The sequence below is a fragment of the Sciurus carolinensis genome, chromosome 3 (genome assembly GCF_902686445.1).
Source record: "Sciurus carolinensis chromosome 3, mSciCar1.2, whole genome shotgun sequence".
Taxonomy (NCBI): domain Eukaryota; kingdom Metazoa; phylum Chordata; class Mammalia; order Rodentia; family Sciuridae; genus Sciurus; species Sciurus carolinensis.
The window spans coordinates 149,839,218-149,862,634 of NC_062215.1; the positions used below are offsets into that span (position 1 = coordinate 149,839,218).

A 23,417-nucleotide genomic window follows, 5' to 3' on the forward strand; every position below is an offset into this window, starting at 1 on the left:
GAAATTAGTATCTCTCAACAGTTAAAGGACGGTAGAGATGTTAGGATAGTGGGATAGTCTGTAGCCACTAGTTAAGGAAAAGATCTTTTTCTTGAGTCTACAATGAATTTATCCCAATTAAAAAAGAATTCTCATGTACTATTGCATGATTCTTTTCCTGGAAATTCAAGGGGATGTTAGAAAGAATAAACACTGCCAGGTTTCTTCAGGGAGAGAATCTTAAAACATGCTAGTGGTTTCCAGAAATGACAAGGCTCTCAGATGCTTAAAATGTCATATTCCTTATTAAGAATATTTCAAGAAATAGTCTTATTAGAAAACATAGCAACATACTTCAGAATTGTCTGGTTGAGGACTACAGTGAATCAATAAGAGTGGGAGATGCAGCCTCTTGCCACATAGTAATTTTGAGGTAAGAATTGAAAATTGTGCATGTGTTGTTACAACCTCAAACAAAAAAGTCCTTTTCTAGAATTTTCTTACTTTGGGATAAGGACACTAGTATTGTAGTAGCAGAGGAAGCTTTGAGAACAAAGGGGAATAATGAGTTGGAAAAGGGGAAAACCTGTTTTCATCTAAGGAATGAGAGTCACGCTGCACTTTAAAAATGAAAATTGCTGCTCTGCACTGGAATCTGAATGTGTCCAAGATATGATTATGATTGGATTTTAAGATTTGGCCATTTGGAAAACAAGAGAATAGATAGTTCTGCTATGACCTTATTACAGTTGTAACTTAAGAACTTGAAGACATGGAACCAGATGAGAGATAATGATCCTGGAAGACAGAAATAAATAGTGACAGGAAAGGAAGAATCAAGGGCACTCTGGAGGTCCTGGGCCAGAATCCCCTGGGACAGGAATGCCATTTTTTTTTTTTTTTTTTTTAATTAACCATTCTAAGCATCAGTTTTTAACTCTCTTTGTTTTTGTTTTTGTTTTTTAATTGTAAACAAATGGGATACATGTTGTTTCTCTGTACATGGAGTAAAGGCGTGTACCATTTGTGTAATCATAAATTTACATAGGGTAATGTTGTTTGATTCATTCTGTTATTTTTTCCCTTCCCCCACCCCTCCCACCCCTCTTTTCCCTCTATTCTTGCCCCCCTCCCTAACCCTAACTCTAACTCTAACAGTAACCCCTCCCACCCCCCATTATGTGTCATCATCCACTTATCAGCAAGATCATTCATCCTTTGGTTTTTTGAGATTGGCTTATCTCACTTAGCATGATATTCTCCAATATCATCCATTTGCCTGCAAATGCCATAATTTTATCATTCTTTATGGCTGAGTAATATTCCATTGTATATATATATACACCACAGTTTCTTTATTCATTCATCAATTGAAGGACATCTAGGTTGGTTCCACAATCTGGCTATTGTGAATTGAGCAGCTATGAACATTGATGTGGCTGTATCTCTGTAGTATGCTGATTTTAAGTCCTTTGGATATAGGCCAAGGAGTGGGATAGCTGGGTCAAATGGTGGTTCCATTCCAAGTTTTCTAAGGAATCTCCACACTACTTTCCAGAGTGACTGCACTAATTTGCAGCCCCACCAGCAATGTATGAGTGTACCTTTCTCCCCATATCCTCGCCAACACTTGCTTGTATTCTTGATAATCGCCATTCTAATTGGGGTGAGATGGAATCTTAGGGTGGTTTTGATTTGCACTTCTCTTATTACTAGAGATGTTGAACATTTTTCCATATGTTTGTTGATTGCTTGTATATCTTCTGTGAAGTCTCTGTTCATTTCCTTAGTCTATTTGTCGATTGGGTTATTTGCATTCTTGGTGTAGAGTTTTTTGAGTTCTTTATAGATTCTGGAGATTAGTGCTCTATCTGAAGTATGATTGGCAAAGATTTTCTCCCACTCTGTAGGCTCTTTCTTCGCATTGCCGATAGTTTCCTTTGCTGAGAGAAAGCTTTTCAGTTTGAATCTATCCCAGTTATTGATTTTTGCTTTTATTTATTGTGCTATGGGAGTCCTGTCGAGGAAGTCTGATCCTAAGCTGACATGTTGAAGATCTGGACCTACTTTTTTCTTCTATAACATGCAGGGTATCTGGTCTGATTCTGAGGTCCTTAATCCATTTTGAGTTTAGTTTCGTTCATGGTGAGAGATATGGGTTTAGTTTCATTCTATTGCATATGGATTTCCAATTCTCCCAGCACCATTTGTTGAAGAGGCTATCTTTTCTCCATTGCATATTTTTGGCCCCTTTGTCTAGTATGAGAAAATTGTATTTATTTGGGTTTATGTCCGTGTCCTCTGTTCTGTACCATTGATCTACCTTTCTATTTTGGTACCAATACCATGCCGTTTTTGTTACTATTGCTTTGTAGTAGAGTTGAAGATCTGGTATTGCGATACCCCCTGCTTCGCTCTTTCTGCTAAGGATTGCTTTAGCTTCTGGGTTTCTTATTCTTCCAGATGAATTTCATAATTGCTTGCTCTATTTCTGCAAGGTACATCATTGGGATTTTAATTGGAATTGCATTGAATCTGTATAGCACTTTTAGTAGTATGGCCATTTTGACAATATTAATTCTGCCTATCCAAGAACAGGGGAGATGTTTCCATCTTCTAAGGTTTTCTTTAATTTCTTTCTTTAGTGTTCTGTAGTTCTCATTGTAGAGGTCTTTCACCTCTTTTGTGAGATTGATTCCCAAGTATTTTATTTTTTTCGAGGCTATTGTGAATGGGGTAGTTTTCCTAATTTTTCTTTCCAAAGATTCATTACTTATGTATAAAAATGCATTAGATTTATGTGCATTGATCTTATATCCCGCTACTTTACTGAATTCACTTATGAGTTCTAAAAGTTTTCTGGTGGAATTTCCAGGTTCCTCTAAATATATAATCATGTCATCAGTGAACAGGGATAGTTTGAGTTCTTCTTTTCCAATTCATATCCCTTTAATTTCTTTGGTTTGTCTAATTGCTCTGGCTAGAGTTTCAAGGACGATGTTGAATAGAAGTGGTGAAAGAGGGCATCCCTGCCTTGTTCCAGTTTTTAGGGAGAATGCTTTCAGTTTTTCACCATTTAGAATGATATTAGCCATGGGCTTAGCATAGATGGCCTTTACAATATTAAGGAATATTCCCACTATCCCTATTTTTTTTAGTGTTTTGAGCATGAAGGGGTGCTGTATTTTATCAAATGCTTTTTCTGCATCTATTGAAATAATCATGTGATTCTTGACTTTAAGTCTATTGATACGGTGAATTACATTTATTGATTTCCTGATGTTGAACCAACCTTGCATCCCTGGGATGAAACCCACTTGATCATGGTGCACTATCTTTTTAATGTTTTTGGATGCGATTTGCTAAAATTTTGTTGAGAATTTTTGCGTCGATGTTCATTAAGGATATTGGTCTGAAATTTTCTTTCCTCGATGTGTCTCTGTCTGGTTTAGGTATCAGGGTGATATTGGCTTCATAGAATGAGTTTGGGAGGGTTCCCTCCTCTTCTATTTCATGGAATACTTTGAGAAGTATTGGAATGAGCTCTTCTTTAAAGGTTTTGTAGAACTCGGCTGAGAACCCATCTGGTCCTGGACTTTTCTTTGTTGGTAGGCTTTTGATGACTTCTTCTATTTCATTCCTTGAAATTGGTCTATTTAAATTGTGTATGTCCTCCTCGTTCAGTTTAGGCAATTCATTTGTCTCTAGAAACCTGTTGATGTCTTCGAAATTTTCTATTTTGTTGGAGTATAGATTTTCAAAATAGCTTCTAATTATGTTTTGTATTTCAGTCGTGTCTGTTGTGATATTTCCTTGTTCATTCCGAATTTTAGTGATTTGGGTTTTCTTTCGTCTTCTCTTTGTTAGTGTGGCTAAAGGTTTATCAATTTTGTTTATTTTTTCGAAGAACCAACTATTTATTTTGTCAATTTTTTGTATTGTTTCTTTTCTTTCAATTTTGTTGATTTCAGCTCTGAGTTTAACTATTTCCTGTCTTCTACTACTTTTTTTGTTGGTCTGTTCTTCTTTTTCTAGGGCTTTGAGCTGTAGTGTTAGGTCGTTTATTAGTTGAGTTTTATTTACTTCTTTTATTGAATGCACTCCATGAAATAAATTTTCCTCTAAGTACTGCTTTCATAGTGCCCCAGAGATTTTGATATGATGTTTCTTTGTTCTCATTTACCTCTAAGAATTTTTTTATTTCCCTCCTGATGTCTTGTTATCCATTGATCATATAATAGCATATTGTTTAATCTCTAGGTGTTGGAGTAGTTTCTGTTTTTTACTCTTTCATTTATTTCTAACTTCAATCCATTATGATCTGATAGAATACAAGGTAGTGCCTCTGTCTTCTTGTATTTGCTAACATTAGCTTTGTGGCATAATATATGGTCTATTTTAGAGAAGGATCCATGTGCTGCTGAGAAGAAAGTGTATTCACTTTTGGTTAGATGGTATATTCTGTAAATGTTCATTAAGTCTAAATTATTGATTGTGTTATTGAGATCTATGGTTTCTTTGTTCAATTTTTGTTTGGAAGATCTGTCCAGTGGTGAGAGAGGCGTGTTAAAATCACCTAGTATTATTGTGTTATGGTCTATTTGGTTTCTGAAATTGAGAAGGATTTGTTTGACATACATGGATGAGCCACTGTTTGGGGCATAGATGTTTATGATTGTTAGATCTTGCTGATTTATGCTTCCCTTAAGCAGTATGAAATGTCCTTCTTTATCCCTTCTGACTAACTTTGGCTTGAAGTCCACATTATCTGAAATGAGGATGATACCCGAGCTTTTTTGCTGAGTCCCTTTCACCTTTAGTCTATGGGTATCTCTTTCTATGAGGTGAGTCTCTTGCAGGCAACATATTGTTGGATCTTTCTTTTTAATCCAATCTGCCAGTCGTATGTCTTTTGATTGATGAGTTCAGGCCATTAACATTCAGGGTTATTATTGAGATATGATTTGTATTCCCGGTCATTTGGCTCATTTTTTAAATTTTATTTATTTATATATTTTTGACACGACTTGGTTCCTCCTTTATTTGACAATTCCTTTAGGATAATTCCTCCCTTTGCTGATTTGCTTCTTTGTTTTTCATCTCTTCCTCATGGAATATTTTGCTGAGAATGTTCTGTAATGCTGACTTTCTTTTTGTAAATTCTTTTAGCTTTTGTTTATCATGGAAGGATTTTATTTCATCGTCAAATTTGAATGTAAGTTTTGCTGGATATGAGATTCTTGGTTGGCATCCATTTTCTTTCAGGGCTTGAAAAATGTTCCATGCCCTTCTAGCTTTTAGGGTCTGGATTGAAAAATCTGCTGATATCCGTATTGGTTTCCCCCTGAATGTAATTTGGTTCTTTTCTCTCATAGCCTTTAAGATTCTGTCTTTATTTTGTATGTTAGGTATTTTCATTATAATGTGCCTTGGTGTGGGTCTGTTGTAATTTTGTGTATTTGAAGTCCTGTAAGCCTCTTGAACTTGATTTTCCATTTCATTCTTCAGATTTGGGAAGTTTTCTGATATTATTTCATTGAGTAGATTGTTCATTCCTTTGGTTTGTTTCTCTAAGCCTTCCTCAATCCCAATAATTCTTAAATTTGGCCTTTTCATGATATCCCATAGTTCTTGGAGATTCTGTTCATGATTTCCTACCATCTTCTCTGTTTGTTCAACTTTGTTTTCAAGGTTAAATATTTTGTCTTCAATATCTGAGGTTCTGTCTTCCAGGTGTTCTGTCCTATTGGTTATGCTTTCTATGGAGTTCTTAATTTGGTTTATTGTTTCCTTCATTTCAAGGATTTCTGTTTGGTTTTTTTTCAATATCTCTAACTCTTTATTGAAATGATCTTTTGCTTCCTGTATTTGCTCTTTTAACTGTCGATTGGTGCAATCATTCAATGCCTGCATTTGCTCTTTCATCTCATCATTCAATGCCTGCATTTGCTCTTTCATCTCATTGTTTGCTTCCCTGATCATTTTAATTATGTACATTCTGAACTCCCTTTCTGTCATTTCTTCTGCCATGGTGTCATTGGATTTTGTTGATGTAACATCTAGATTTGTTTGGGGCATTTTCTTCCCTTGTTTTCTCATATTGTTCAGGTATCAGTGGATCGCTGAGATATTGCAGATTTCCTATATTGACTTACAATGTCCCTGAAGATTTCTAGTATATCCCCTCTTACCCTTCAGTAGCCTGCCTTCTTGGAGGAAGTTGATAATGTGGTGCTCCACAAGGAAGCTGCCTCTGTAGGGTTGGTGACCCTCAGGTGGGGTATATTCCCTGTTAGTGGGCAGAGGTGCCTCCACTTGTTGACCAATGGTCATCCAAAGGGGAACTAGGCTGCGGGCCGAGGCAAGGCCTGTTTTTGCCTGTGTCTCTGGTTTTACTGTCCTTGTGGGAAAACCTCACCTGGCAGGGAAGACTCACCCAGTGGGGAGGTCTCGCTGGTCAGTTCCCCTCCTAGAGGTTCCCCTCAATCTACAACTACCGCCTGGGCTGGACTGTCTTCCTCTGCAACATTCCCAGGGGCCCGGACCTACGTTCTGGGCCTGGGAGCCTCACCCTTCGCAGACGAGTCTCCTTAGGCTGCCTGTCCTCAGAGAATCTGTCCGCAGTCCTGGAAACTTCACTCCGCCCCTCACCTTGTCTCTGTGCGGCTCTTCCACCAAGAAGCCTCCTAGGTCCTGGGACCCTGCTCTGCACCTAATCGCCTGGCTATGTGGCCCCTCCTCTGAGCAGCCACCTGGAGTCCCGTACAGTCGCTCCGAGTCCCAGCAACCCGCCGCACTCCTCTTCCTCCGGGCAGCCACCCGGTGTTCCGGTGCTGTCACTAGGAGTCCAAGCAACTCACTGCACACCTCCTCCTCCTGCCAACCGCCCGTAGCCCTGGTGCAGTCACTCCGAGTCCAGGTGACCCACTGAGCTCCTCCTCCTCCTCCTCCTCCTCCTCCAGGCAGCCCCCCGGGTATTCAGGAGCTGTCGCTCTGAGTCCAAGCGATCCGCTGCACACTTCCTCCTCCTCCGGACAGCCGCCGGGAGCTCTGGTGCGGCTGCTCAGAGACCAAGCAACCGGTCGCGCTTCTCCTCCTCCTGCGGATAGCCCCCCCCCTTCAGGAGCGTTGCTCTGAGTCCAGACAACTCACCGCGCGCCGCCTCCTCTGGGCAGCCGCCTGTAGCCCTGTTGTAGTCACTCCGAGTCCAAGCGACCCGCCGCGCTCCTGTTTTTTTGTTTTATTAGGGTTTCCAGCTCATTTTTCTCTCATGGATTTCTGTTGAATTACTGAACAGACCTTTTCCTACTTGTCTTCAAAGACTTTTTTTTTTTTTTTTCCTTTTTTCTGGTACTGGGAATTGAACCCAGGGTGCTTTACCCTTGAGCTATATCCCCAACCCTTTTTATTTTTTATTTTGAGACAGGGCCTTACTGAGTTTCTGAGGCTGGCCTCAATCTTGTGACCCTCCTGCTGCAGCCTCCAGAGTTGCTGGAATTACAGACCTGAATTACCACGACCAGCTCAAGGCAGATTTTATCCTTCAAACTTTAGCTGTTTCTCTTTCCTACCCAGATGATGTTTTAATAGATATTATTCCTCTCTTTCCTGACTCGTGTGTGTTGTACTACAGTTGTTATTCCCAGACTTGGAAACAATGCTACATATATTTAAGTTACAATGTAGATTGACCTTAGGAGAATTAGTGTTGATCAGTTCTTAGTTTTTATACAGAATGTAATGTGTATAGAAATATGGAGAGTGTAAATGGAAAATGTAACTTGAAAGTGGTTGTCTTCCTAATTAGAAACTTTGTAATTGACTGGAATCTACTGACACTTTTTTTTTTTTTTTTTTTGTACTGGGGATTGAACCAAAGGGCACTTAACCACTGAGCCAAATCCCTAGCCTTTTAAAAAATATTTTGTTTAGAGATAAGGTCTCACTAAGTTGCTGAGGCTGGCTTTGAACTTTTGAGATCCTCCTGCCTCAGCCTCCCACGATGCTGGGATTATAGGTATGCGCCACCATGCCTGACTGCTGATGCCTTTGCTTTAAGGAGAAAATCATAAACTGGGATATGAGGTACTTGTTGAAGTTTTCAAAGTAAATCTGATGAAAGAGATTTTTACCTTAGCACAATAAAGAACTTTTATAACTTTCAGAGCTGTTCAAAGATGAGCCCTTAGTTAATCTGATAACCCAATATTTGAACATACTAATTTATATGTAATTTTTAAAACTTATGAAGCTTTTATTTTTTCCTTATTTTTGTTGATGCATTATAGTTGATAGTTGTGCATAATGGTGGGATTTGTTGTACATGCACACAATAAAAATGATGTATATTTAACAAAACAGATTTTAACCAAGGGTGGTGGTACATACCTATAATCCCAATGATACCAGAGGCTGAGACAGGAAGATTTCAAGTTGAGGGCTAGTGTCAGCTACTTTGCAAGTCTCAAAGTAACTTAGCAAAACCATGTTTCAAAATAAAAACAGGACTGGGGATGTAGCAGAGTGGTAAAGTACCTCTGATTCCATCCCCAGTACCAAAAAATAAAATCTTGCTATTTTTCATTTCAAGGAATCCTTGAAATGAAAGATAAAATTTCAAGTAGAATCATTTTTGTATTTTTAGATATTTTTGAATGTAGTTTATATAAGGCTTGGAATCAAAGGACTATTACCTTCTATTTCTGAAACAGCAACAGTATGTTTAATGTAAAAATCTTTCCCAGAACTCTTACTAGATTATTTTTCATCTAACTATGTAACTATTGCTAATTCATAAGCTATAGTTAAATCTTTGTTTCACTTATCCCAAAATGGTATGTTGGCCTTACAGAAATGGCTTGTTCATGCCTTCCTTCTTCCCTCCCATGATCCCCGTTTCTTTTTCCTTCCTTTCTTTCCTGTGCTTTAAACAAATTATAAACTATTGACAAGTAGTTGGTGCTATATATGCTGCCTTTAATTGCAGTAGAAAGTATCAGCAAACCAACCAAATATGTGGAATTAGGTACTACACTGGTAGGTTCCTGTGTTTGTGCATTCTTCAACATGATAACCAGAAAACTCTTAAGCTTTCTGCACTAAATAAGCTTACTAATACATCTCTTCTTTGCCTGTTTCTATAGTTCAACAGTTATAAAATAAATACATATCTGAAACAACCTTGTGCAAGCTCTTATTTTTGTCATGATAATAAGAGGAATTTAAGTTTAGAACTGTACCATCAATCAGTGTGAGAAATAAAAATTTTATTTGTATTATATATACTAATAACTCCTGAACTCTTTCTCAGTCTGCTTCCTTTCCCTGTCACCTACTTATTCTAGCACAGGAAGAGGCTAGGCACAGACAAGATGACTGCATGACAGAATCATTGTAATATACTTTACACTCCCAACTAGTGAGGTATAGTTTTCTTTTCCCCTTCATTGTTTCCTTTTCCATTTTCTAATACTACTAATTTGAGAAAGGGTTCTTTCCTTCCTTGATCCACCAGGAATCAAAATAAAGTGTTAGCTTCCCTGTTCCACTGCCTTATCCCTGAAGGAAGTACATATTCAATTGGGATTGTTTAGAGCCTTTGTTAGATTATTGTATTTCCATTGGAAAGGAAAAAAAAATGACAAGGATAGATGAAAAAGTCTTCCTACCATGTGTTAGTTACTGTCCTTAGGGATATAAAAGACTGATGGGGAATAGCCAGGCTCAGTGACTCTTGTATATAATTCACTGAAGTTAAAAATAGGAGAGAGAACCTGGCAGTGAGGAAGTAGGAGAATAGAGAATGCAAATAATTGGGAGAATGGTAGTGTAGAGGGATATCATTACTTGCCTTTCTCTTCTTGTCTCATCTTTTATCACTAGTTTTGTCATAGGATGAACTAGTGCTGATAGGGGTTATGGGAAGTAAGAAATTTACTGACTGTGAGCCTGAAAGTGGAAAAGGAGTGAAAAATAAGAACTCTAAAAGATAGGTAGCTAAGAGTGGCTGACACTCAGTTGTGCTCATCTGTAAGAGCTATATCTGACATTTGAGGGGTACTTGAGTCGTTTGTGAGCTGCTTTTTAAAAATAATTTCTTGCCTCTTTTTGTTATGTCCTTTAGCATATAACTGTAGGCAAATTCCTAAAGATACAATGATAAGGGTATGATAATATAACCCTGTCAGCCTTAGGTAAAATTGACAATTTTTGGTTGGGATATAGTTCTAAGAATTTCTTTTTTTTTTTTTGAGAAAATTACTGGGGATTGAACTCAAGGTTGTTGTACCACTGAGCTACATCCCAGTTCTTTTTATTTATTTTTAAATTTTGAAACAGGGTCTCACAAAGTTATTGAAGCGACCTCAAACTTGCAATCCTCCTGCCTCAGCCTCCCAAGTTGCTGGGATTGCAGACATGCACCACAGTGCCCAACTCAGTTCTGCGAATTTTAATGTGCATATGGATTATACCACTACCACTATCCAATCAAGATAAAAAATTCCCTCATGCTGTCTCTCTATAGTCACACTTCCTCCAGCCCTCATGCTATCTCTCTATAGTCACACTTCCTCCAGCCCTAATCTCTTACACTGATCTCCCCATCACTTTAGTCTTGCCATTTTGAAAATGTCACATTAATTTAATCAAACAAAATGTAATCATTTAAGACTGTCTCCTTTCACCCAACAATGGTGAACATAGTTTATCTGAGTTGCTGCATATATCAGTAATTTGTATTTGTTATCTAGTGTCCATTATGTGGACATACCATAGATTGCCAAAGTTAAAACCTTGTTGAGTAATGTCTCTTCTTGATTTTAATTGGTATTACCCTAGTGAAGTTAATACCCGCACCATCTGTAGATCCTGTTTGGTGAAGTTTTACCCATTTTTAAATTCATGTACTTATTTTCTTATCACTGAGTTTGAGGAGATTATTATATAGACTGGATAAAAGTCCTTTGCTAGGTGAATTACATATAATTTCTCCCAGTCTCATCTTGCCTTTTCATTCTCTTAGTGTTTTTCACAGAGTTAAATGGGGCTGGGTGGGGGGGAATATATATATAATAAGCATATATATATATATATATATATATATATATGCAAACTTTTTTGGTGGTGTTCAACATATCACTGTTTTAATTCATGGGGATTATTTTTTTAAGGATAACTTTCAGACTTGAATCAGAACACTTATCACAGTACTGATTTTCCTTTTTTCTCTCTTGTAACTTGTCAGTGGAAATGAGATCATCTTTGAGGGAAATGGGAAATTTAACAAGAACAAAGATATATATTTACACTATCTTGGAAAATATTTTTATTAATTATCTAAAGTCAGTAAAGTATTCATTATATAGAATTTCTGATTATCACAGGATAGAAAAGTACTCTTAAGAGAATTTGGCAAATTTAAGAAAAGGGTAAAACTGAAAAATCATATATAGTTTCATAGAATATAGATAACCGTTTTCAATATTTTTGGTGCTTTATAAGACCTTAAGTTCAGGCCAAATAATCATGACTACATTTTAGCTTCTTAGAGCCTAATTTTTAAAAAATGTTTAAATGTGGATAGTATAAGTACAATTTTACAGAGCTTACATAAAAGTAAATAATGTATATAAAGTGCATGGAATAGTGCCTGGCACATATTAAGGGTTCAATAAATATTACTTATTTTAAAACATAACTGTCAATCTTTATAAAACCATGTTTTCTTTTTCCTTGTTAACATCAAAGTCAGCCTTTAGGTAACAGTGTTGAGTTTTTCAAAGCAATGGTTTATCTTATTTTGGATGGTATGTCTTATTTTAGATAGTCTACATGTTATTATTTTCTAATTTTTCATTAATATATACCATTGAGATGGCCAGTGGTTAATCTGTAATCTTCAAATTGGCTTTCAGATTGAATGATAATGAATTTTATTATATTTAGAAATTTTTTTTAGATTATTTTTAGTTATAGATAGACATAGCTTTATTTTATTTATTTTTTTATGTGGTGTTGAGGATCAAACCCAGTGCCTCACATGTGCTAGGCAAGCGCTCTACCACTGAGCCACAACCCCAGCCCTATTTTTAAAAATTCTTTAGATCTTTGTAGTTAATAATGATTTGTTTGTTTATTTTGGTACCAGGGATTGAACCCAGGGGCACTTAACCACTGAACCACATCTTCAGCCCTCCTCTCCCTTTTTAAATTTTGAGACAGGGTCTTCCTAAGTTACTGAGGCTGTCCTTGAACTTGTGATCCTCTTGCCTCAGCCTCCCAGGCCACCGGGATTACAGGTGTGCACCACCCCACCTATAGTTGATAATGAATTTTAAATTAAGTATTAATTTTTATTATGATCAACACTTCAGAATAAAAATTACTTCCATTGATACTTTCTTTTATTTATGTGTATTTAAATATACGTGTGTGTGTGTATGTGTGTGTGTGTGTGTGTGTGTAGTTTTGAATTTTAGAATATAGTGAGCCCTTTGCATTATTATTGTGTACAGCTCATTTTATAGCTCATGGAGCAAAAATTAATATGTTAAGACATTTTTGCATCTTGAATGGGTGATACCATTCATGTCAGGAAGGAAGTGTGAAAGATCAACTATTCGCAACCTAAAATAATTGGTTTTGGTACCTGTTCTCTCCCTTTTATTGGTTAGTAGGTATGGAACATTCTGTTAACTTGCCAGTGGCTTTTTATAGCTTGTTCATATTGAGGAAATTGCACATGGACGTCATATTGCTAAAGGCTAGACATTTTAATAGCTTTGTAGGTTATTGATTATCCCTGCTTTAAAATTTTCCCAGATTAAAAAATATTACATGATTATCTAGATTGATGCTATAAAAATTTCTGGAAAATTTAACACCCATTCATGTTAAAAGTTCTCAAAGGAACTGGGGGGCTGTTGCTTACTGTAGAGCACTTGTCTAGCATGCATAAAGCCCTGATTCAATCCCTAGTACATCCAAAAAAAAGAGAGAAGGATGCTCAAGAACATAAAAATTGAAGAATACTTTCTTAATTAAAAACACGAACATTATTGAATGGGGAACATTAGAGACATATCTTCTAAAATTAGGAATGAGGTAAGGATTCTCACTGTCTTCACTTTTGTTCAAATTGTATTAGTGACATGGTATTAGCTAATGCAGTTTAAGTTGCCTTTTGTGCTACAAAATAGGCAACTGTGACTGGTGATTGTTTAAAAATTTCACCTTCATTTATGCCCAACAATATATAAATTAAAGGAATGAGACCTTTTTTAATTTGTGAAGCTTAGCAAAAGCTCAGAAAAAATAACCTAGTGGTTAGAGTTTGGTAAAATATGCATTTTCATACAGTACAGATAGAAGTACAAGGAATAAAAATATTTTTCTATTCTGTTTGACATTATAGATCAAAGTCTTGAAAATCTTTCCTGGTTTTTACACCAAATAGTTCTTCATACCTCAGGGATTTATTTTAAGGAAATATTTACATATATGTGCAGATATTTATCTAAGATGATATTCCTAACAGCATTTTAATTGAATAGTGAAAAATTAGAAACTATTTATCTAGTAATAGAGCATTTTTTCTTAAGGTACTCATACAGTGAAATATAATGCAGCTGAAAATTGACTTGGTACATAAAAGCACTAGGTATAGATGCTAGGTTAAGTTCATTTTTGATGAAAAGTGTATATGCGGGGTAGAAAAAGGACTAGGTAGAAAAATGATTATCAAATTATTATTAGTTGTTACCTCTGGGTGATTTAATTCTATTGTTCATTCTTTAGTAAATAGTTTTTACTTTGTAATAAAACAATGCTAATTAGTTTCTCAGGGTAAAATTTTTATGGACTTATTCAAGTTCTCTGAATCAACTGTATCTCTGAGTTATGTTTAAGTAGTTTCTTAAGCCTACTGAAAACTGTAGAAATGAAAAATAAAATTGAGTATACCATAGTCAAATGCTATCTCAAAATATGATAGACTAGGTGGCTTAAATAATAGAAATTTATCTTCTCACCGTTCTCGAGTCTAGAAGTCAAGATCAAGATGCCAACAGAGTTGGTATGTGGTGAGGGCTCTAGAAAGCTACCTACTAGCTGTGTCCCCAGAGCTGGGGAGGAGTGCAGGCTTCCCCAAGGTCTCTTTTACAAGGACATTTATGAGAGCCCATCCTTTCACCCTTAATTGATGCCTTAGGGGCCCCCTGTGCAAAACACTATCACACTGGGAGTTAGGGTTTCAACATAAGAATTTGAGGGAGCTGTAAACATAAAGCCAGCCTTCTCAGGCAAGCATCTTGTGTTTTCTTGGCTCTGTTCTTGGCAGTGGTCATAGCAGATGAAAAATAACCGCCCCCCCCCAAAATCATCTGTTTAAAAAAAAAAAAAATGTTCCTCTACCAACATATAGCTTGTTTCCAGTATTTGGAGGAAATAATTTTTTTCTGTGTGAAATATGAAACATGTATGTGGTCTGTTGTATATGCATAGATTGACTTTTGGTTAAGTAAACATTAAAAAATAAAGGTAGAGTGTTCTTTAATTTTATGCTTTTGCAAATTATCTGGGTATGTGAGACTTTATTCTAATAGGAGGAATAGAAAATGTTAAGAAATTAGGTATGTATATTTCTATTTTAGTTTGAGGAACCACACTGAGTGTTACCTTTATAATTTTCTATTGGTAAATTTGCAAAATAATCCTATCATTCATCTTCTAAAAGTCCTGTAAGTGGTCTTACCTTTCAGATTACTCTGTGTACTTGAAATTTATAGTTTAACTCCAGGTTATACCACAAATTTAAGTTTTTGCAAATTTGCAGTATTAGTAAGTTAAAGTTTTATTTTCCACCAATACTTGACCTGTGACTCTGATTTTGATATAGCCACTGGCCAAGATGGATGTAGAGTTGTCACCACTTATGAAAGCAGAAGGGGATATAATCAGGACACATAATCAGATAGAACAAAATAGGCCAAGATAATAGGTCTGTGAATATGGCTAACCTTTTCCTCAAAAAATCATTTTGGAAATTAATTATAATGAATCAGAGATCTACACTGTAGAATATGACTCAAAGATAAGGGAGCTGAGCCCCCACCCCCACCCGTGTACCAGGGATTGAACCCAGGAGTGCTTAACCATTGAGCTACATCACTTTTATTTTGAGACAGGGCCTTGCTAAGTTGCTTAGGACCTCACTAAATTGCTGAGGGCTGGCTTTGAACTTGTGATCCTCCTGCCTCAGCCTCCCAAGCTGCTGAGATTATGGGCATGTGCTCCACCACCACACCTAGAAAACATTTTTTTTAAACTATGTAAGTTTTGATAAAACACAGAACACCTAAACCTAAGATTTTTCATGTTCTTTCCTTCAGTAGTGAATGCTGAGTTTGGAAAAGGGAACTGAAAAAAGGAGATGGAAGTAAAAAGAGTAAATATGAGAAGCTTAAGGGTATGATGAGAAAAAAAGAAAAAAGGGAAAGATGAATTAGACATTATCCATAGAAGTCAATAAATGAGACTTTGAAAAAAATGTGAAAAGACAACATTGTTTAAAGAAAAATATGCAATAGGGAAAATAAAAAATTAAAATTGGAGCTGCTTTTACTGAGCAGTAAATGATCCATCCATTATAGGTCAGGCATGGTGCTAGCTGTCCCCTCATTTCATCCTCAAAACTACTAGTAGGCTGTGGTGTAGCTCAGTGGTAGAGCACGTGTCTAGCATTCGTGAGGCAGTAGGTTGCTATGTCCCACGTTGCAGATTAGGGTTCAACATTAACCCAGCACCGAGAGGTATTCCCGTGGTGCTTTAGAGTAGTTTCCTGGTGGCTGTTTTTTTTTTTTTTTTTTGTAGTACTGGGAATTGAACCCAGATTCTTGTGCATACCAGGCAAATACTCTACCACAGAGTTCATCCCCTGCTCCTCTTGGCTTTTTTCTCACACATTTCTGTGAGTACCAAGTATTCTTATTGTGTCATGCTGTTATTTATTATCATCATTAATTTTAAAGGTGAGTGGGAGTAAAACTTGAGAAAACATAGACTCAATGCTAAGTTCTATAGCAGACAACAAAGTTATCCATTGAATGAAAGTAGTGATAATTGACCAGAGGCCCTGTTAGCCTTTGTCTCCTTCAGCTTCCCTGAGAGATTTTTTTTCCAAAGAAACTGCCTAATTGAAGAATGGGTTAGTAGCCTTTCTTTAGGAGATAACAGGACAGTGTGTTAGATGATCTTCTAGCATATTGTTGGCAAAACTTTGGCAGATACCTCCGTAATGCTTGTTTCATATTTTATTTTGAGTATCTTAATCAGTAAACCAAATAATATCCTATAATTATATAATCTTTTTTTCTTTTAAAAAGTAATGCTGTGATAATGGAAAAAAATTTTAATTTTTTAAAAATTAGAGTATAGGCTTTGGAAAAGAAGAAAAATACATTGCATCATTTCCTGACAAAACATATTAAAATTCATTTCAAAATAGCTACAAATAATTAAATTTCATAGGAAAGTTATTTTCAGTTTTACAGTCTTGCTGCTATACTTTGGAAGTTGTTGATTTTCTAATCAAAATTTTTTTTCTTCTATAGTAAACTACTTTTTTGTTTCTTTTCTGAAATATAGATTAACATGGTACTTAAAGTTATATTCTGAAATCTGAACTCTGTTACAGTCATGAAAGAATTTCTGAGATTGACATTCTTGTAATTTCATTTATCCCAATTCCCTTTCTAGTTCATCATGGATAAGAATAAATTTCTAAAGTTCTACCTTGATTGTCTTGCATTTTGGCTTTAAATTATATTTCATGTATACTTAAGGAGCAGGTCTGGTAACTCACTTTTGTTAGGCCTGTAACTTCATTTTGATTTGTTTTTTAATTATGTCAACAGGAAGTATACTTCAGTCTAGGGAATTGAAAGCTAATGTTAAATTTAACTCTTTCCTTCCTTTCTCTACCTCATTTTCTTAAGGCTCCTGTTCCAAAGAGTGCCCTTATTCCAGTAATTCCCATCACCAAATCAACAGGTTCCCGGTTCCGGAATAGTGTGGAAGGATTGAATCAGGAGATTGAAATAATAATTAAAGAGACTGGGGAAAAGGAAGAGCAACTAATAGTAAGTAGTCTTCTATCTTAAAATCAACCTTACACACAAATTCTTCTAATTATTAAAAAATTCACAATTTGAGCAGGGGTTGTGACTCAGTGATAGAGTGCTTGCCTAGCATGTGTTCAGTCATCAGCACCACATAAAAATAAATAAATAAAAATAAAGGTTAAAAAATTCACAATTTTGGGACTGGGGCTATAGCTCAGTTGGTAGAGTGCTTGCCTCGCAAGCAAAAGGCCCTGAATTCAATTCCCAGCACCGCAAAAAAAAAAAAAAAAAAAAAAAAAAATCACAATTTTGTTTTCCATATTAACTTAGGTTTCTTGTTTTTCATTGAAAGAAATTGAAAAATTATTACATTTGTAAAACTTTGACCTTAGCAAGCATTTGGAAATCTTTCATTTCTTTGCATCTCATAGAGGCAGCTGATCTGATTTAAAACAGAAATTGTTTTTCGTTCATCTGTATTTAAAAATCACAAGACAAGTTATGTACTTCTCATTTAACAAAGATTTAGCTTACTAATTTAGTGGGGAGGTTACAAAATACCTGTTCCTTATTGTCAGTTGCTATTTGGTTTTGATTAACGTGCTGGGCTTTATGTTCTTGAAACGTCAGTAGAAATCATCTTACCCTTTTTACTGGAATACACTCGAGTGGTTCACGTACAAAAACACCTTGAGAATTTACTATTTAGACTTTTAAAACCATATCATGGAGAATATTTATCTAAACCTCTCTTCTTCGGTGAGGAAAATATTAGGGAACCTGAAGTTACATTTTATTGATGTTTAAGATCCTCTCAAGAAAAAAATGTTGGTTTAGATTTTTACAGAAAACAACTCACCACACACTCTCCTCCCTGTGCATGATGTGGTATGCTTTCCCTGATGTAATAAAGTAAATTAATCAAAGGTGTGCAGGGAACTGGTTTTCCTGCCACGTGGGCCTCACAGGCTTTCTTCTGAGCATCATCTTGATTTCAGTACCATATAATTAGCACTGCTTTGTTCAAACTTTCCCTCATTTAGGAAGGTTTTTTAAAAAAAAAAAAAAAAAAAAAAAAAAAACCAGACAAGCCAGGTATGGTGGTGCACACCTGGCTAGGGAGGCTGAGGCGGGAAGATCTCAAATTCAAAGGCAACCCCCCCAACTTAGCAAGACCCTGTCTCAAAAATTTTTTAAATATAAGGAGGACTGGGGATGTGGTTATGGCTCAGTGGTTAAGTGCCTCTGGATTCAATCCCTGGTACCAAAAAAAAAAAAAAAAAAAACCCACAAAAACAAAAAAAACTTTTTGGGGTGTGTGCAGGAGGAGAAAGGAAGTAAAAGGGCCTGTCATCATCACTGGTCCAGGGATAACCTTTTCCCCTTCTAGAGAACGAAGTGTTTCAGCTAGATTTCTTCTCTTTTTTACTACCATTATTCTTTATAATTTTAAAATAATATTAAGGGGGTTGAGGATATTGCTCCGTGGTAGAGGGCTTACCTAGCATATGTGAAGCCTTGAATTCATTCTCCAAAATAAACACACACGTATAGGCATCCATCCATATGTACACTTAGGGTCGGGAGTACAGCTCAGTGTAGAGCCCTTGCCTGGTATGTGCAAGGCCCTGGGTTTGATCCCCAGTACCACAAAAAATAACAACATTTAGTACTAGGTTAGTAATTCAGTGCAATTCATATATATAACAAGCATTGTCTACCTGCTGTGTGCCAGAACCTGTGAAGATAGATTCTTCACCCAGAATGCTCAGTGGAGGGAGTCTGATTAGTCTTGGATTTCACTAATGAGCAACACAGTGATACAATAATAGGAGAGAATTTGATTTGTGAGTTTCTGGCACTACAGGCAAGGTTGATCTTGGGTACAGAACTGATGACTATCAAAATCATCATAAATATATATATGTATTTTTAAATTTTTATAATAGCCACAAGATATTCCAGATGGGCATCGTGCACCTCCCCCATTGGCACAGAGAAGTAGCAGCACACGCAGCATTGACACACAGACCCCTGGTGGGGCAGACAGGGGAAGCAACAATAGCAGCCGTTCTCAGTCTGTGTCCCCCACCTCGTTCCTCACTATCTCTAACGAAGGCAGCGAGGAGAGTCCTTGTTCAGCTGATGACCTGCTCGTCGATCCCAGGGATAAAGGTATGATACTGGTAGAATTTCTCACTGGATGATGGCTGCGTACCACCTATGCAGGCTTTCACTCTTCACTTTCCATCAGAATACACATGCTGGATGCTACTCAGAGTGACGGGGTCGGAGCATAGGTTTAAAACAGTAGATTTGCTATGGTGCCTAGGTAATGGTCTAGTTGGCTGAGTTTATGGGCTTTTGTTTATAATTTTAAAAAATTTTTTGCGCTTGTTAATTACAACTTCTTGTTAACAAGTAAATGAACAATTTGTCCTATAGAGCATTTTGTTCTCTGTGACCTTACTCCATGATTTTATACCTTCATACTTTTAAGTGAATATGAAGATAGTATTTTTTAGGATCTGTATTTGTGATATTTCTAACAAGGATTAAAGTGATTTATATAAAAGCAAGATGAATGTTAAAGGAAATCTGAAGTGACAAGTTGGAGAGTACTTTATACCATAAAAATAACATGGAGGCAGAAACAGTTTGAATATTAAGTACAAATGTCCTATGTTCTAAAACAGATACGATCATTTTATCTGTATCAGGGCAATATTTTGTTAGCCCAATTCTAGTTACTATATGTAATTGAAAGCAATAATAATGACATTTATTTGTAAATTCCATTGTTCAGTTCAGTAGTTTATTTAGAACTCTCTATATACCAGTATGTTGAATGTCCTAAAATGTTCCATTGTTATGACTAGACTAGTCATTACTATTAATTGCCTAAATCATTGAAAATATAGCAAGTGCAGAAGTTGGAAGATTTGCTAAAATCACTTCAAACTGTGGAATGTTATTTGGACCTTTTTTGTTATCTTCTAGGTCAGATAGAACATGGCTATTAATATGTGCCCCTTGATTTTCCATACTTTGTGCTCTCACACGTAGGAATTCCATAAATTGTGTTCAGATTTGTTTGAAATTTTAGGAGGCTAATGATTGGTTGGCTTTTAGGAGTTTCTTTTATAAGAAAAAAGAGTCATAGTACTATTGCCAGCAAGGAATTTGTAGTTTAACTGACACAGATTAAAACTCTAGGACAGTTATGTAACATATTGGGAATTTTAAGTTAATATAGTGTAAACTGAGGACAATAGCATTGAACAGGAATATCAGAATAATGAGTATCAGAGTAATTTGAGAAAATTTCAAAAAGTTTGTGGCAGACTTTGGAGAAGGTTCAGAAAAATGAATAGACTTGCCCTTTTAGGTGAGGGGAAGCTTCTAGCAAAAGGAAGTGTTTGGGTAGTGGTTCTGACTACTTGAAACAGAGACTAACTAGAGGAGCAGAGAGTTTCTGAGAGCCGGCTGAGAATTGTTAATGGTAAGAACCATTCCAGATGCTTGTGCTGGGAAAAAATGGAAAGTAGTGTTTGAGTGTATTTACTGTGTGTAGAATAGAAATAAGGCACCAGCTAGATCATTGTTCAATACTAAGGATTAAGTGATTCAGGCCTAGCCTATAACTATAAATGGAAAAGAAGTACAAATATTTTATTTGTTTATGTATTTATTTAACAAACATTAATTACATCCTTTTTAATAGGAGTTGTGTTAGATATTGGGTTGACATTAATGAATAAAGCACTACTCCTCCCCTCAATAGCACCTGTGTAGGGGATGCTGAGAATAATTAAATATAGCATGAGACTATATTTTTGTTGTATTTCTTAGTAATTCAGTGTGCCATTTCTTGCAGAGAATGGGAACAATTCTCCTTTGCCCAAATACGCAACCTCACCAAAACCTAATAATAGTTACATGTTCAAAAGGGAACCTCCTGAGGGCTGTGAAAGGGTCAAAGTCTTTGAGGAGTGCTCGTAAGTATCCCCTCTAAAAAAAACTTTTATTATGAGAATGTTCAAATAAGTTGAAAAGAAACTCCAGTACTCCAACTTAACTACAGTACTGTTGTCACATTGAAGAAAATTAACAGTGCTTAATACCATCGAACATCCAGTTATTCAGATCTCCTCACTTGTCCCCAGAATATCTTCTGCGGCTGTCATTTTTGCACTTGTATCCAGTCAGGTTCACACATTGAATTTAGCCACATGTTTACTCAAGAGAGACCATGGAGGTTTCACCTAGTGCAATTCCCTTCTTCCAAGGATCAAATCCACTTCAGTTTTTGCCCACTTTTGTTTCTCTAGTTCTTTTTTTTGGGGGGGGGGGGGTGCTGGGAATCGAACCCAGGGCCTTGTGCTTACAAAGGCAAGCACTCTACTGATTAAGCTGTCTCCCCAGCCCCTGTTTCTCTAGTTCTTTAAACAGTTTTTTAAATACTTTGCCAATATAGGAAACAATTCTGTTACTTTATAGAATCAATTATGTTACTATGAAGATAAAGTAAGAAGCAGGAATTTTTTTTTTTGAGGTGTGGAAATTAAACTCAGAACATTATTTGAGAATATGATAATAATCCTTACCCCTTGCCCGCCAACTCATTGTGGCTACAAGTCTAAGAATCACCCCTTTTTGCTTTTTCTTATTCTGAAAATTAAAGCACAATATGGAAATAGTCCACCCTCCTCCAGTTCACCCAATTTGAATTCTTTCTCCATCATCATCTTGGAGTGATTTGAATTATGGCATCTTTTTGTTTCTCTTATGTGCTTTTCTGTTGGTGCTTCCTTTAACACAAATTCTGAATAATCTTGCCACACAAAGAGCACTGTCTTTGAATCCCATCAGCTCCTCTACCAGGAAACACCAGCTGTCAGTCTCCTATCTGCTTCTGTGACAGTAATTGAAAGATCTTGTGTTAGCAACTGCTTATTTTAGTTTTTTTCACTATGTCAGCCTGTAAGTTTTAACTGATGCCAGCGGAGTTTTAAGGATTTTTGCAGAATTGCTCTGTGCACTCCTGCATCACAGTCATCTGGGGAATTGTTGAAATGGCAGATTCCCAGGGCCCAACACAGGCCTAATAAATCAGTAAATATGGAGGTAGGACCTGAGTTCTGCATCTGTAAGCATCTTTAATGACTTCATGCTCAATTTGAAAACACTGCCTTAGACCTTTTCATGACAGTACCGAGGAAATGGGGTTGTTCTAGGACTGGGGGTGTAGATCAGCGGTATAGCATTTGCCTAGCATGTGCAAGGCCCAGGGTTTGATACCTAGCACTGCCAAAAAAAAAAAAAAAAGGGGAATGACAATATTTGTCATATAGGTTAGTGTCGTGTTATCTGACTTAACACTATTGCATGAGGATTCACTGAGCTATTTGTATCTCTTCCATATTTTATATCTCATGGGAGAGGGAAAAAGAAGTGTGTGTGTTTGTGTATGGATTCACAGATAGATCAAAAAAACTAAGATAGCCAGGCATGGTGGTGCACGCCTGTCATCCCAACAACTTGGGAGGCTGCGGCAGGAGGGTTGTGAGTTCAAAGTCAGCCTCAGCAAAAGCAAAGTAATAATCAACTCAGTGGGACCCTGTCTCTAAATGAAATACAGAATAGGACTGGGGATGTGGCTCAGTGGTCAAGTGCCCCTGAGTTCAATCCCTGGTACCCCCAGCCAAAAAAAAAAAAAAGGTAAACCTTAACATATTACATGTTTTGTGGCATATGCACCTATTATTAGAAGGCAAACCTACTGTTTTTTCAGTATAATGTTTACTATTTTACTGGTGCAAATGATGTGTAGCACACAAAAAACTATTAATATTTTAATTATGATCCAAAGACTAATTTTGTAGAGGTGATTTTAACCTTTTATCAATAAAACAAGTTACTCAGTTTAAAAACATTAGTTTCTTCTTGCCATAGCTATGCCAAAATTAGAACAAAAAACAATGGACACAAACATTAAAGCTAAGGTAGATTACTGCTCCTAATTTAAAAGTTTAGCTTATTTAATAATTGTTTTAAGGACACTTTTCTTTGTCTTACTTTTGATTTAAAGTAGTAACTCTGACCTGAACTGCAGTTTGGGGTTGGGTAAGAGGTTATCTCTGGTTTCTAGAAATTTGTTTACCTGAAAGAAAATAGGTGGTTAGAGGCAAGACCACATTTTGTTCTGCCTCCACATACTCTTTGATAACAGCACGTATGAGAGCATGCCATCTGGACTCAGTAAGTCCTTTGTAATGAAGGTAAATATGCTCCTCTTGGTCCCAGCTAAGTCCTTGA

The 23,417-nt window shown here is 36.4% G+C and overlaps 1 protein-coding gene across 1 annotated transcript in view; it reads left to right on the forward strand.

The window, feature by feature from the left end:
- Positions 1 to 23,417, forward strand: part of Fam117b (family with sequence similarity 117 member B) — a 113,466-nt gene that overhangs the window by 84,913 nt on the left and 5,136 nt on the right. The window contains exons 5-7 of the mRNA XM_047545666.1: positions 16,974 to 17,117; positions 19,049 to 19,274; positions 20,977 to 21,097. Of these exons, the coding sequence (XP_047401622.1) occupies positions 16,974 to 17,117; positions 19,049 to 19,274; positions 20,977 to 21,097 (491 nt within the window). The remainder of the gene's footprint in view (positions 1 to 16,973; positions 17,118 to 19,048; positions 19,275 to 20,976; positions 21,098 to 23,417) is intronic.